Source organism: Myotis yumanensis, unplaced genomic scaffold (assembly GCF_028538775.1).
Source record: "Myotis yumanensis isolate MYYU_CA2020_CCGP unplaced genomic scaffold, mMyoYum1.0.hap1 SCAF_19, whole genome shotgun sequence".
Lineage (NCBI taxonomy): Eukaryota > Metazoa > Chordata > Mammalia > Chiroptera > Vespertilionidae > Myotis > Myotis yumanensis.
The window spans coordinates 11,845,174-11,860,826 of NW_027223770.1; the positions used below are offsets into that span (position 1 = coordinate 11,845,174).

At 55.3% G+C, this 15,653-nt stretch overlaps 1 protein-coding gene across 1 annotated transcript in view; it reads left to right on the forward strand.

Annotated features, from left to right (window-relative positions):
* The first annotated feature begins 3,190 nt into the window (after positions 1–3,190).
* The window catches only part of HIP1R (huntingtin interacting protein 1 related), a 29,176-nt gene continuing 16,713 nt past the window's right edge, over positions 3,191–15,653 (forward strand). Inside the window, exon 1 of the mRNA XM_070399877.1 lies at positions 3,191–3,349. Within this exon, the coding sequence (XP_070255978.1) occupies positions 3,257–3,349 (93 nt within the window). The 5' untranslated portion in view covers positions 3,191–3,256. The remainder of the gene's footprint in view (positions 3,350–15,653) is intronic.

Here is a 15,653-nt window from a genome sequence, read left to right on the forward strand (position 1 = left end):
AGATGAATCTGGACAAACTATGCGTGAGGAAGCTGTGTCCTTGTGCTCCCAGGAACGCTCTTCCATAAAACCAAGCCAAATGCAGGTGTGTAGCAAGTTATGGGGGGTTATTGACCTACTTTCCAACCTTTCATTGCACACACATTTTTGAACGTTGCTCTGTGCTGGGCACCCGGCTAGGCACTGAGGGTATAAAACTGAGGAAGATAATGGTCCTTGCCCTGTAGTAGCTCAACATCTTACCTACAAGCAGATAATTTAGAATTCATTAGAGATGCTGAAGCCAAGTACTCTGCGATCCCAACAAGTGTTCAGCACAGTGCCTAGCACATTAATAAATAAAGGTTTATTTACAAAAACAGGCGGTTAGTCCACAAAGTCACTGACCCTGATTAGTCATAGTCTGAAGGTTGGTTGCTAACATTAAGTCACTATGGCAGATGATCTAGATCAGGGGTGGGCAACCCCTGGCACGCGTGCCAAACATGGCACGCCAGTAACTTTTGTGCTGGCATGCGAAACCCTCTCTTATAATCTTCCATTTACAATTTTTGTGAACATTTGAATGACTTAAATGTTAAATTACAAGGAACTGGCAAGACACTTGATGTTATGTTTGGTTACATAAATGCTTTTGAAAAGAAACTGGAAGTCTTTAAGAGGGATGTGGATGGTGAGAGATTTAGATATTTCCCAAATCTCAAGAGGCACATCAAAGACCTCCCAAAAGATGACAGAACAGACTGTCAAAGCCTTCAAAAGCTGTTTTTAAACATCATCGAGTCACTTATTGAGCAGTTCTTCTCAAGATTTGCGAAATTCAGAGAACTGGAAGAGACAGCAAAATTCATGAGGTTTCCAGACAGCATGAAACTGGAGGAACTAAACTTACAAATGTTTTTGTGGACAGACATGGCTGACTTTGAAATGCAGTTGATTGAATTTCAGAGTAGCTTAATTTGGAAGCAGAAATTTATTGACCTTAGAGTTGACTTGGAAAACATTGAAAAAAAGCGATTAGAGACAGGAGTACCAGAGAGAAGTGTCAAAAACGAACTATTGAGGACTTGGAATGCCATTCCAGAAAATTTTTTCTGTTTAAAAAACTCTGCAACAGCATTACTCTCCATGTTTTCATCCACATATGCTTGTGAATCTTTGTTCTCAGTGATGAATTTTGTTAAGTCTCGTAATAGGAGTAGCCTGATGGATGAAAGTAGTAGCTCGTGCATATCTCTGAAGGTCACGAAATATAAACCTGATGTAAAATCTCTGTCATCAGTGATGCAGCAGCAAAAGTCCCACTGATAATATCAAACGGAGTCATAAAGTTTTCTGTCGGACTATCAGTGTACATGTATACATTAAAAAATAAATGTATTTTTCATCATCATATACTGTGTTTTTGTCACTCGAATGAATTTTATTATTTCTTCAAGGTTCTTCACATACGTACACCTTAAGAGATATCAAGTAGGCGTAACATGTTCTCAAAAAATTAGGGTTGGCACGCAGAAGAATTTTGAGTCAGAGATTTTGCTGGTTTTGGCACGCACTCACAAAAAGGTTGCCCACCCCTGGTCTAGACCCAGAGGGGTTGTCGTTTGATTTAAAGTAGATGCTGCCTGGCCGGTGTGGCCCAGTGGTTGAGCATCGATGTATGAACTAGGTCTAGGAGGTCACAGTCAATTCCCACTTGGGGCACATGCCTGGGTTGTGGGCTCTATCCACAGTGGGGTGGGGGTGGGGAGGCTGGCATGCAGAAAGCTGCTGATCAATGATTTTCTCTCATCATTAATGTTTCTATTCTTCCTCTCTGAAATCAATAAAAATATATTTTAAAAAAATGATTAAAAGCAGATGCTGTGTGAAGTTCACTGGAGATCTGATTTGTTGGATGTGGAGCAGGAGTCTGAGAAACATTTGGTGTGGGAGCCAGCAGCCTCTGTGTGTGTGTGGGAGGGGGTGTCTTTATTTCATCACAGCTATGGACTGGGGCGCCAAGGATTAAAAATGAGATAATACATGTAAAGGGTTTAGCCCAGTGCTGTAGCAAATAATAAGCACTCAATAACTATTAGCTATTGTCATTTTTGTTGTTATTCTGGTAGAGAAACCTTCCAGGGATTGGAGTTAGGTAAAGCATGGTTAGTTTCTCTCTAGTGGAGTGAGAGGACAGCCCTGTCAAATACCATTTTCAGGAACTGTGTCTGCTCCAGGAACGTAGCTTCCAGAAAGTGTGGAGGAGACAGCGGTCAAGGTTATGGAGGGATCCCTTTCCCTCTTCAAGGGGAGTCCTTGGTAGCTGTATTGGGTAATTTCACACCTATATTCTGATAGGAAAGTTGGAGGTAACAAACAATAACAACCATTTGAGAACACATACTTGGGATAGCTGTTTAATTTTTATTTTTTAATCCTCACCTGAATATATGCTTAGAGAAAGGAAGGGAGAGAGAGAGAGAGAGAGAGAGAGAGGTTGCCTTCCAGATGTGCCCCCACCAGGGATCGAACCCGAAACCCAGGTATGTGCCCTGACCAGGAATTGAACCTGCAAACCTTTTGGTGCACAGAATGAGATGCTCAACCAACTGAGCTGCTGGGGCCGGCCAATATTTTTAAAAGTCCCACACCACCTCCAGGGGCATCTCTTTGATGCGCTTCGATGGTCCATCACTGTGTTTTGTTCAAATCTGTCTGTCCTTGCCCTGCCTCTCCAGTCCCCTCGCGGTTCCTGGCCCCAGGCAGGTGTCCTCAGTCTCTGAAAGCTCACGCACAGCCCCGCGGGGGGAGCAGCTGCGGTGATGTTAGAGATGCACAAAGAGCGGCTGCTTAATTGTATTCATTGTGACACAAATTAATGAGACTGAAACGAAAAAAAAAAAGAACTAGATCCGGGGCTGGTGTAGACAAGTCTTAGTGATCCCGGGATGGTGGGGTGTGTGCGGGAAGGGACATGGCCGAGCCCCAATCGGGAGGAGTGCGCCCAAGGAGCAGGTGCAGCGAGCCTGAAGGGGCTGCGGGCCTGGGCCAGACCCGCGGGGCTAGGGGGCGTGGCGCGAGGCGGGGGCGTGGCTAAAGCGGGGAGGGGGCGGGGCCGGGAGCCGGAGCTGCGGCGCGAGGGGCGGGGCCGGGAACCGGGCAGCAGCGGGCGGGAGGGCGGGGCGCGGCGGCTTCGCGGTGCCTAGGCTCGGGCGGCCGGCCGGGGCGCACTCATTCACGCGGAGCCGGGCCCGGGAGCGCAGGCGGCGGCAGGATGAACAGTATCAAGAACGTGCCGGCGCGGGTGCTGAGCCGCAGGCCGGGCCACAGCCTGGAGGCCGAGCGGGAGCAGTTCGACAAGACCCAGGCGAGCGGCGGGCCGCGGGGGGCGGGGGGCTGGCGGGCGGCGCCCTTTCCCCTGTCCGCTCACTCGCGTCCCTTAGAGCCGGGCCACCGGTCGCTCCCCGCTCCCCCCCGCCCCCCGCACCCCCTCAGCCGCTCAGCCTCTTACCCCCCCCCGGCCTCCGCGGTCGAAGCCGCCCCGCGCGCAGGTGAACCGGAAGCGCGCGCCGGCGCCGGGGCCTGAGGTGCGAGTGGGGACCGCGGTGGCCGGAAGCCGAGACGCGGCGGTGGGCCAGCGGGGGGTCAAGGTGAGCGCGGAGCCCAGGTGCGGCCGGCGCGGCCCGGCCCCCGCGGACCGGCTCGCGCCCCCATCCTCCGCGCCAGTCAAAGAGCCGCCGGGTCTCCGGGAAGCAGCGCGTTTCCTCGGAGGAAGCTCGGGTTTCCTCCTCGCCGGGCTGTCTCCCCGCCGCGCAGGGGCTGGTTACCTGCCGGGCGAAAAGTTTCACGAATGCGGCCGGACTTGTTCGCCCGAGCGCGGGCCCACGCAGACGCCGGTTCCCACCCCTGATGAAACGCGGGCGGGCGCCCGGCAGACGGGAACTTCCTTCCTGCGCTTCCCACGCGCCCGCGTCGCCCTCCCGGGAGGTTATTTTAACCGGGAAACAATGGCGCGGGCGTGTATTTGGACGCGTGTTCCTGCGGGGAACGCGCGATGCCGGCGTGGCTGTGCTTCTGTGTTTTTTGTTTTTTTTCTGTTCCTTTTCATTTTACAGACACCGAGGTGTGCTGAGGCCTGGGGGAGGGGAGAGCATACTTCTTTATTTGCCCAAAGAAGTCAAGCAAGGCTGAAATAGCCACAAAATTTTTAAAAGAAAACCACCTTACTTTCGAAATAAAGGAGGCCGAAAGGACCTCCCTCCCTCCCCTGCCTGAAGCTGGATGGTGACGGGTGCGGCTGCCATTAGCAGGTTCCTCCCCGCAGAGAGACCCGACTTCTGCGGTTGCTTTCAAAACAAGTTAGCACATTCTGTCTGCAGCAGCTGCCTTTTGAAATAAGAAAAACCCAGGGGGACCTTCCACCTTTGTGCTTGTGATGAGCAATGAAAGTGATCATAAAACCTTGGGATACCGAGGCTTTCGTGCTAGAAGTAACCTGGCCACAAATTAATTAATCCTTGTGATCATCCTCCTCTGGCCTACCGTATGTTTTTTTTTTTCTTCCCTCAACCCGGATAGCCCATCATAAAAACAAATGTGGCATTTAAAGTCATTAATACATAATCGATTTGCCGGAACCTGCGGAAGGATGGCGAGACACTTAATGGGCAGAGAGAATCTGGATGTTGTCAGAAGCTTTATTCGGTCGCTGATTTTTTTTTTTTCTCTCTTGCCTTTGAGGAGGAATAAAGAAGCCTGGTTGCTCCATTAGAGAGGATGGAATTTAAAGGGCTAAGTTAATGGCCTAACTCTTGAGTTATTCTAAGTCAGGAGCAACCTTCTTTAATGTCAAAGAGAAGGGATCTCTGATATAGATCCACACATTTTGGTTTGGAAAACAAGGTGTTTTGTTGGTGTTCGCTTGTTGGGTTTTTTCCCTCAGGGGCTGAGAGCGTTCCTTATGATGAATAACTTTCTAATGGGTGAAAATAGCATTTGCCCCTTCCAGGGCTCGCTCCTTTTTTTTTTCCTGGAAAGATAGAGTTCGGGTTCAGTGTCTGGCTTTGCCTGTCTTCAGGGTGACTTACTGGGGATGTAGGAATAAGGTTTTGCGGATGGTTAATATTTAATTAGATCGTTCCCAGAAATATCTAGTGAGCTGCCAGCCAGACCCCATTGGTGGGAAGGACCTGGAGAGCTGAGGTTGCTGCGTTCGTGTCTCCTCTGGACACAGAAGAGCACGTCCAACCCGGACCCGCCTTCCCTTTGGAATACGCCGCCTGTGTCTTCACGGTGACCACAGGGCCCTGGGTTGCAAAGGAGCACTTTGGCTTCCCAAGAATTTACATCCTTATGACCCCCCAGCTTCCTTCCTGGTGGGCTCCTGGGTGAGGAATAGGAAAAATGAGTACAGATTAGCTTTCTCAACAGGCCACACCCCCTGTTTTACAAAGGTCCCTCCCCACCCGAGTCAGGACTGTTCAGGGAAGGTACCTGGTACTTGTGGTTGTTGTGTGATGTGAGTGGGTGTGTTTGTAATCCTAGGGGGAGTGTCCAGAAGGCTGGTCTCTTCCCCATGACTTCATTCTCTTTGGTGATAAAACCCCTTTCCAAAATGGGTGTCAGAAAATCGTGTTGGCTTGTGGTTGTGTTGTATTCTGAACACAGATCACCACAATACAGCACACCTGCCTTCTGAACCGGAAAATGGCCTGTACCGTTGCAAAGACGGTGTGGTAGCATGGAGGGCTCGTCTGTGCCCCTGGGCCAGTTGCTTAACTCCTGAATCTCTTTCATTGTCTCTAAAAATGGAGATAATTCCATCCACCTCCTGGGGCTGTTGTAAGGTATAGAGATCAGCCCCTCAACAATGTGCCCGTCTCCTGATTCCTGGAACCTGTAGAGACAGTCCTTGCTAAGAAAATGCTCATCAGCTGACCTCAGAGTGGAGAGAATAGCCCGGGTCAGCCAGGTGGGCCCAATGCAGTCACATGGCCTTTAATATGGAAGAGCGATCCAATGCTGGCGCCTTGGAGGTGGAGGCTGGGGCCGCTCTCAGGGAACGCGGTGTCCTCTGGAAGCTGGGAAAGGTGGGCATAGGGTCTCCTGCAGAACCTCTAGGAAGAAAGCTGCCCTGCTGGCACCGGGACTTTAGCTCCATGAGACCCATTTTGGACTTTTGACCTCAACTGTGAGATGATAGGGGTAAGCCACCAAGTTTGTGGCGTGTTATTATAGCAGTAATAGGTTACTAATACATACAGAATGCAAAGCAGGTAGGACAGTGCTCTGCAAACTGCCAGGTAGTCGTCTTTCTCCCTTCCTTCCCCGCCCCCACAAAGCCTTACAGTTTGAGAGCCATTTCTGACCAAGCAGACCTGCCTTTGAGGCCTGTTATGGATGAGGACTCAGTCTTGGAAATGCTTAATTCCAGTCTTGCTTTTTCCTTAGCTTTGAGTCCCTTTGCTTCTCTGGGCCTCAGTTTCCCCTGCAGGATGTGGAAATAGATCCCTAAAGCTTCCCATGAGGTCAGCACAAGAGAGGGGCCGCACCTGAGTGTGCCAAGCCCCGTGTGGAGCGGTGAGCAGCCCAGGTGTTAATGGTGCGGAAGGGATTGGACAGAAGGGTGACCATCCAGCTCAGTGACACATCCCCTCTGCAGCCTCTGGGAGCCGAAGTCTTGTAAAGATGAACACTTACTGCCGTTCAGGGCTTCTCAGCCCCATCTCCCGTTAGAACAGCACTGTCCAATAGAAACCAACTACGAACCACGCGTACCACTTCCCATTTCCTAGCAGCCCCATGAAGAAGTCAACAGAAATTCCTTTTCATCGTATCTGTTCTTGAGCCTGGTGTCTTCAGATTAACCATTACAACACGTAACTACCGTAAAAAATTATGAGTGGGTTAGTTTACATTCCTTTCCTCCTACTAAGTCCTCAAAATCCGTGTGTTTGACATTCAGAGCATGTCTGGATTTGGGCTCACACACTCAGGTGCTCAGTGGCCACACGTGGCTGGTGTAGACAGCACGGTGGGAGAATCACCAAGGGTGTGGGGGAGGCTTTTAAAAATGTCAGTGCCTGGGTACCTGAGATGTGGAGTCATCTGGTCTGGGTTGGAGCCCAGGGCATTGTTTTTTTTGTTTCGTTTTGTTTTTAATGTTTTCCTGCCAGGAATTCTTTAGAATCTCATTATTAGAGGCAGACCACAGGACAAGTGTTTGGGAACTTGAGTTTCTCTTTGGAAAAGCTGTTCCCAAGCACACAGTACTCTCGGAATCCCATCCTTTGCGCCTGCTGGTCCCTCTGTTCTGACTTCTCCCCTGTGTGCCCATCGCCCCCTCCATGGAGTCTCCTGTGATAGGCAGGTAGACTCACATGTGCCCACCCTCACATCGTCCTTGTTCCTTACAAACACTGGTATTGTAACACTCTAAGTCACTAACCCCTTTCTGGGCCTCATTTAAATATTTACCAAAAAAGCTCCCAAGTTTGAGAAGAAATCTAAACCATGTGGTGGACAGCCAAGACACCCCAGCTCCGTCCCACCATTGTCATGGGGGCGGGGCAGGCCTGTCTTCTCCCCGCTGTGTTCCCTGTGCAGGCAGGGTGCCTGGCACCTGGAACAGACGGGTTGAGTGGCTAAAGGACAGAGGCCAGTCAAGGTTCCTTTCTGAGAAGGACAGAAAGAACTAGGCGCACAGCTACCCTACGACACTGCCCCCAAAGCTGGCCATGAGCCACTCCAGCTGCACTCACCTGCCTGCTGAGGTCTGCCATTGGGGTGGGTCATGGGTGGTGAACTGTGCCCTTCTATCTGGTTCTGCCCTCTTGGTGATGCTCAGGCAAGCAGCTGACTTCCTGACTCTGGGCTGCCAGAAATCCCCTGAGCCTACCCCCTCCCATCAGTTGACTTCTTGGTCCAGATGGGGGTGAGGATGCAGCTGCTAGCCCTTCCCTCACTCTTCCCATCTTTGATGCTCATTTGTCCCATGACATGTTCATGAGGACCACATGCTGTGTCTTTGGGTTTGTTTCTGGTGCCTTGGAGTGTGCTACAGGAAGAAAAAGATAATTTTTTAAAATGACTTTAGAGAGAGGAAGGGAGAAGGAGAGAAACATCAATGTGAGAGAGAAACATCCCATCAGCTGCTTCCTGCACACTCCTACTGCGGATTGAGCCTGTAACCAGGCATGTGCCCAGATCAGGAATCAAACCCATGACCTTCTGGTGCCCGGGACCACACTCCACCAACTGAGCCACACCGGCCAGGGTGAGAAAATCATCCTTGTCCCTCCAACAGTTTTCATTTAATGAAGGAGGTGAGAGAAGGACAGGTGTGCTGTGGCAGAGCAGTGAAGAACAAGACTGTGCCTCAGTCGGCTCATCTGCAAAGTGGACACGATGGTTGTGCCCAGGTCATGGTCATGAGAGTTGACGGATTGCCTGGTGCTGGTGCAGAGTAGATGCTCTGTCAGCATTAGCTGCTCCATAGAGCCCAGAAGGGCAGGTCAGACAGAAAGACGTAGAAAGGATGTCCTGTTGGGCCTGTCCCTGTGCTTTGGTTTGGCAGGGCAGGAGTGGAGCCAGGGCTGTTGGGGAGGGAGGCGGATCTCCAGAAGAGCGAGTCTGCAGGTGCTCACGGCCCCCTTCCCCAGGACAGCAGGCCCGCTTCCAGGGCCCTGGTCCTCTGGGAAGGTACTCCAGGGAAGCCCCAGGGAGTTGGGACAGCCAGCTTGTGACTCCCTTGGCAGAAACGCTGCCCTTCTGACCTTGCCCCAGGCCAGCGTGACCTGGGCAGACAGGGCCGTTTGTGAATGAAATGAGACTGGGCACTCGATTGCAGCAGCTTGCGTGGAAACTGGAGTCGAGTCTAGGCCTGCTTGGCTGGGGGACAGGGAAACCCAGCCGGCTCACCTGAGACGCCGGCCGGGCCACTGTGGGCCAGGCTCTCCCTTGTCCACTTGATCTCGGGCGGGACTCAGATATCACCTTGTCTGTGAGGCCTCACCCGTTTCCCTGTCCCCAGCACACTGCAGCAGAACCGAGGATGTGGGCACATGGAAGGTTGGGCACGATTGCTTCGCTTCACCTGTGGGCGGGCCCCCTAAGCACTACCCCCTGAACCCCAGGATTCTCAGGCAGGGAGGTATTGGCTCTTCCTGTGTCCCAGCACCCTGAGCACGTGGCTCAGAGGACACACTCGGTGCGCGTGGATTCCATGCGAGTCTCCCTTCTTCAAAGCCGCCACTTAGTGAGGCCTGAAAGGCCACGGCTCCCACTGCGGAGAAAGGCCGAGCTGTGGAGAAAAGTTTGGGTGAGGCGGGGTTGCTGCTTCTCCTGCTGAAATAAACAGCCTCAAACTGCAGTAGGTCCGTCTGCCAGGGAGTGACTCAGGCCCCTGGCTTGTGGGACAGACAGGTCTTAGAGTGATGTCACCAGGGCCCAGGGAACGAAACCGCCTGGGGTGATTCCCTGTCCATTCCGGAAGTGGAACTTGGGGTGCATCTCCACCTCCTCGTGTGTTACCAGCAGGGCTGGGGCAGAGGTGGCAGTGGGCTGGGCTGTCCCGTGAGTGGCACCATCCTTCCTGACTCATGCCCCTCCCCCCGGAGGGCAGGTGGCCCCAGCTCAGCCCTCCGATTTCGTAATTGAGAGGCTGGGATATGAATGAAGAGAAGTGGCGCTTGAAGCCTTAGGACTGGCGCTCCACTGCCTTCCCCGCTGCTGAAGTCCCCAAGCTGCAGATTCGTCCCAGTGCACCCTGCTGCTTTGCATGTGACCACATCCTAGCCGCTGCCTCGGCTACAGAAATCCTGTGTTCGCTTTCATCAATGGCCTTTGAGGTGGCAAAAGCCTTTGAATGAGATCCTTCTGTTCTTCCAACAGCTCTGGAAACGCCAAAGCAGAATAACCCGCCTCTCTGCCAGTCCCCGGCCCAGCTCTTTGAAGGACGGTTTTGTCCCCGCGGAGAGCCGCTGTGAAGGGTCATGATAACAGTACAAGGAGACTTAGCTCTGATTCATCGCAGGGTTGGTTTTTAAAATAGAAACTGTTTTATAGTCGCCTTTAGTATTTAACCCTCGTGGTTAAGTTATTAGCTGGAGAAAGGAACACTCACCACCTTGAATTTAACCAGCACTTGTATTTGAAAGAGCTTTTGTCCATTCAAGTGTTCACTCTTTCATTCAGCCAATAAAGATTTATTGGCATCCAGGGCCAGGGTTTGGGGACTGGAGGTACAGCAGGGATCAAGACGGACAGGGTTCCTCCAGCCGAGTGTCCAGGTCAGAGGTGGACAGAGAGTAAGTGGTACTCGGGATAGTAAATGTCCCGGGTAAAGTCAACAGGAGATGCGCTCCCCTTGGGGGTGGGTGAGGCAGACCCTCCAGGAAGGGGCGTTTCAGCCCAGAGCTGGGAGGTGGGCAGGCACAGCCTGGCCTGGAGGCGGGACCTGGCTTGCCCTGTTGGAGGGACAGAAGGGAGGCACACGTGGCTGGGACACAGCACGATGCTTTAGACAAGCTGCATGTGTGCTTACCTTCCGGAAGACGGGGTTTTCTTATTCCTGCTTCCCAGATGGGGAAGTGGTGGTCTGGGAAGGGGACGTTTCTAAAGCGAAGGCTCCCCACTGTGTCGGGTGGGTGGGGATGCAGTCTGAGGGCTGGGGAGCTGCGGCTGCACTGGTGGAACTGAGTGAGACTTGTATTTGTCCTCAGACGTGGGCCCCTGGGGAAGGGGTCTCCCCGAGTCCATGTTCCCCCATGGTGAATATTGCCCATGGACTAGAGGATGTCATGTCTCCCCGAGAACAGTCACTCGGCTCATCCCCTTGCCGAGGACTGGGTTCCCAGAAAGGTGTTGCTGCGCGATGGGCTGAGGAGCCGGAAAATGCTCACGCTCCATCCTCAGTGACTATCCCTTCCCCGCTGCCCCCCTGACTGTGTGGCTCTTCCCAAACTTCCTGGGGCCCCTGTGCCCTGTGTGAAGCCCCACAGCTGATGGGGCAGGGACTGGGTTGCTGTGAGCAGCCCTTGACCGGAGTCTCCTATGTGGCCCTCTGGCTTTGCTGACTGTGTGCATGCCTGAGTCCACCTCAGGACCCAGCCTCTTGGGGAATCACGCCTGTGGCTGCAGTTGCAGCTGCCTCCCAGTCTCCTGTCTCCTGGGTCAGCGCCTGCTAAGATGCTCCCTGGTGTGTGTCCCTGCGTGTGGCCCGTCCAGGGACGAATGCCATTGTGGCTCTGTCCAGCCTGGTCCTGGGATTGTCTCCACAGGGTTTTTGTTAGACAAACAAGGACGGGATTGTTCCTGGAAGCAGGGCAGGTGTGGCCCAGTGGGGCCCTCCTGAGAGGCCTCCCAGGATGTCCCCGCCCTGGCCACAGGACAGAGCCACTCCTGGAGGGAGCTGAGGTGAAGCCCAGGCCAGGTCCTGGGGAGCCGGTTCCTGTGGTGGGACAGAGAGGCTCTCTGCTCCCTCTGCCCCTCCCCCCAGAGAGGTGGCCCAGGAGGCTACTGGGTGGAGTGAGGTGCAGACTGGGCACTGGGTGGGTCGTGTGGGAGCTGAGAGGACAGTCACAGGGGCAGGTGGCCTGTGTGGGGGCTGAGAGGACAGTCACAGGGGCAGGTGGCCTGTGCCGCAGCTTCCTCGTCACAGTCTACGGGGGAGGATGTGTGGGGCTCAGTCAATATGTGTAAAGTGCTTAGAACAGCGCCAGGCAGGGCAGAAGCACTTGGTCAACATTTCGTCATTGTGACCTTGGGCAAGTGGTTAACTTCCTGAAGCCTTGCCCGCCCGCTCCCAAGGTTGCTCAGATTGAGGGAGATCACAGCTGTGAAGTGCCCAGCAGTGTGCCTGGCACATGGCTGAGCTGGATAAGTCACTTTCTTGTTAGGTGATCGAGACCTGCGGTGTGAGATACACCTTTCCATGCTGTGAGGAGCTGGCCATTCTGACTGTGTCTCTGGTGCAAGCTAGAGCCTCCCCATCTCTGGCCTGTGGCCACCCCAACCTCATCCCCGCCTCTGGCTCTGGAGGGTCTGGCCCCTCCCTCACCACTGGGCACTGGGTGGAGTGAGGTGCAGACTGCAGAGGCTCCTGGGTGTGGGCTTGTTGGATTTTTCCAGCACAGGAGCATGGGGGTGAATGCCCAGGACTGTTAGCCCTCCCTCCCGGTCCAGGAGGCACACCTCTGCCCACCCTCTGTCCTTGCAGACCCTCCAGCTCGCTCCCTCCCAAAGCCCCCCGACCCGCCAGTACTGCTGTGGTCCTGCTTCCCTGCCTGTGCTCAGGAGTGGGGAGAGCTGTTCCCTGACCCCCTTTCCCCACCACTCAAAGCTGCTCCCTTTCTCCCCTGGGGCTCAGAGAAGCTGACAGATCCCCAAGACGGTGGCCACCTCTCCTCCCTTCACCCAGGGCCCTGCTCTCCAGCACTGGGTTTTCCCTCCGGACCTGAGGGCCCCAACCACCCATCTCATTCAGCCTGTGTCTCCCTGGAAGACAGTTCTCTCCGCGGCAGGGATCCCCTGAGCCACCGGGAGGGACTGCGCCTGCTGGTCAGCACTGCTGAGGGGCTCTGGAGGGGGCTGCAGGGGCCGAGGGAAGAAGGGTTCTTCAGGCACGCAGGTGCGAGAGGACCCCCACAGTGGTCCCGGGCTCCCCTCACCCTTCAGTTTTCCCACAGTCACCCTTTGGCTGGCATGAGGGTGCTACGCTGTGTAGACAGAACCAAGTGATAGGGCTGCCTCCACCGAGACTGTCAGCCCCGAAGCTGAGCTGGGTCCTAATCGCCCAGCACAGAGTCCAGCCTGAAGGAGGGCCGGCTGCACACCCCATCCTGCGCCCAGCAGGGGAAAGTCCAACAGGACCGGCTGGAGAGGCCCGGGCGTCCCGGGGTCTGATGTCCCCTTCTGGGACGGGGCTTGGCTGCTGCTGCTGTAGGAACATCGAGGCCCTGTGAGGTGTCCACAGACTCCCTCTGTGTGAGCACTGAGCCTCCTTGTGAGCGACCTGACCCGCACATCTGCCCCTGCACACAACGGGGCCGTGTTCCCGCTGGGAGGAACCCTGGTCCTGCAGCCAGCAGTGGGTGGGACTGGAGGGCGGGCAGGCCTGACAGATGGTGCCATGCTTTAGAAAATCTTCCATGTGCCAGGCACCTTAGGGGCTGGGGTACAGCAGCGACCAGCCAGGTAGAACCACCCCCCTCGAGGTGCTGACATTAGGGTGAGGAGACGGATAACAGACAGATAAGGAAAACGTTGTTAGTGGGTGCTGAGTACATGGAGACTTAAGTAGGGTGGCATCAGGAAGGTGACAAGGTGAGCAGACACCCAAAAGGGGTTGGGGGGGGCAGGGGCTCTTTCTGGGGGTCCAGGGTCCAGCAATGAGAAGGTGCTCAGTAAAGTAAGTGGGAGGTGGGGATGCCTGACCTTACCTTGGGCCCAGCTAAGCTGTGCGTTCCTCCCTGCTCCAGGAAGAACAGCCCTCCCCCTCTCCCCACCCTGCTGGGCCCCAGGCAGGCCCAAGCCAGCCTGCTCCTTCAGGATGGGTCTCTGCTCTGCTCCTAGCTGCTGGCCTGGAGGAGAAAGGGGGAGGCCTGCAGGAAGGAGAGGGGTTCCCCTGCAGCCCTTCCTGGGGCCCACCCAGGACGTGGGGTGGAGAAAGCACTTCATCCGGCTGTGGTTACATCGCTGGTCCTCAGCCTCCCCTGGGCGGCCTGCTCTGCACGGTGGCTTTAGGCTCCACGCTGCCTGGAGCCTTCTGGACCAGGTGGCAGTTGTGAGAAGAGCCAGCTCAAATATCAGGGCAGCTGGGGGATGGGGTTACACACCCCGGAGACAGGACACGCCTGGCTTATGAGCTGGCAGCTGCTTGCTGCTGGGGGAGGCATGGCCCCACCCCCTTGCCTGGCACTGCCTCAGTGGCCCTCTCTTCCCAGCTCTGCACCTGCACCTGGGGGCGTACGGGGGGGGGGGGGGGGGGCGTGGACAGAATCTTTAAAGACACAGAACATAGAATCAGCCAAACCTGTCTTTGCTCTTATTAGTTGTGCAGACAAGTTCCCTAACCCCAGTGCCTCAGTTTCCCCACCAGGAAAATGGGCTCGTGACCACTTTCTAGGGTTGTTGCTGGGAGGCATGTTGCCTGTGCTCGGCACAGGGTAAGCCAGTGCCTGTCATTGCCCCTGTCTTAGACATATTCTGCCCGGGTGGGGTGCTCTCCCCACAGCTGCTCAGTGGCTCTTGGTGAAGGCGCCGAGGGCTCGGGCAGCTGTACTGGCAGAGTCTGGCAAATAGCACCGGTAGCCAAGGGCACCTTCTGTGAGTGGCTTGTCGAGGCTTTGACAGAGAAATCAGAGCTGCCTGCGCTCCTCTCAGTCCTGGTACCCCCAGGCAGGGGCTGCTCCCCCAGCCTGTCCTTGATGCTGGAGCATGTATGGTCGCAGCCCCAGCACTGCCCGCACCCCGTGAATCGGGCCACAATGGGCACAGTGTGTGAAAGGAGGGCGGCCTGCCTTGCTGGGTGGCTCCAGAAACTGCCTGCCCAGCCCCAGCTCCCTCAGCTCTGGGCCTGTGTGTCTGATCTGAATGGCCACCTGTGCTCCCAGGGGCTGCTTTTCTTACAGAGGAAATCTCTGAGCAGGCTCCAAGTCGGTCACAATGCACCAGAAATGGGCGAGCTGGGCAGCGACTATTGCTCAGATGCCAGCAGCGGGGAGCACAGTGGCTGCAGCCATAAAAAGGAAGCGCTGGCCCTGTCTCTCGGCCCCCTCTGCCCTGTCCCCTCTCGATGCTTCCTGTTGACAAGGCAGGGATGCTCAGGGCTGGCTGCAGGGTAGGTAAGCCTGCAGGATGGGTGAGCTGCTTCTTGGCTGCCGGGGCGGGGAGGGGGGGGGGGTGGAGGGGAAAGGGCAGTGTGGCCCTGTAAGGAATTGTGGGAGGCGGGAGAGGATCTGGCCGGGAGAGGTGTCTGCATTCGTCAGGCCCCTGTCTGGTCACTCGCAGGCCGCCCCTCTCAGTCCACAAACGCTGATGTCCCCAGCTCAGTGCTGGGTGGGGGGACAGAGGCTTATAAGACCTGCCCCCAGGTGGAGAAATAAAACATCCACAAGTAAACCCAGGGCCGGTGGTAGTTCCTGGGTGAGGTGGGAGGGGTGACAGTAGGTGCCCTGAGCCTTTGGTGAGGGAGCAGTCACCTCCAGGAAGCCTTCTCAGAAGAGGAGGCATTGACACAAGGGGGATGAGGGCAGACTCCAGCGGGTGGAGATGGGAGAGGACTTCGTTAAGGATGAGATTGCTGCTTGCTCAGGGCCCAGGTGGTAGCAGCGAACCCCCCTCCCATTCCTGCCCCACCCGGGAGAGAGACAGCCTTCTTGGCAGGTAACGGAGCTGGGTTTATCCTGGCTTTCCACGCAGTGGCTGTATGGGCCTTGCCAGCTTACAGCCTTTCTCTGGGTCCTGCCATGGCGAGATGGGGCTGGCAGATGTCTGTCCACGGCGTGTGGTGAGGGCTCTGTTCGAGGCCGCTTCTCCCAGAGGAGGGACAGGACCCTGCCTGGGCCTCGCCTCGGGAAAGCTAAGCGCAGGTGGTGTCTGCAGCCAGCAGCCGCTTTCTTCACCGCCTAGACCCCTGGAAGCTCTGGGGGCTTTGGTGGCCTTGGGTGTCA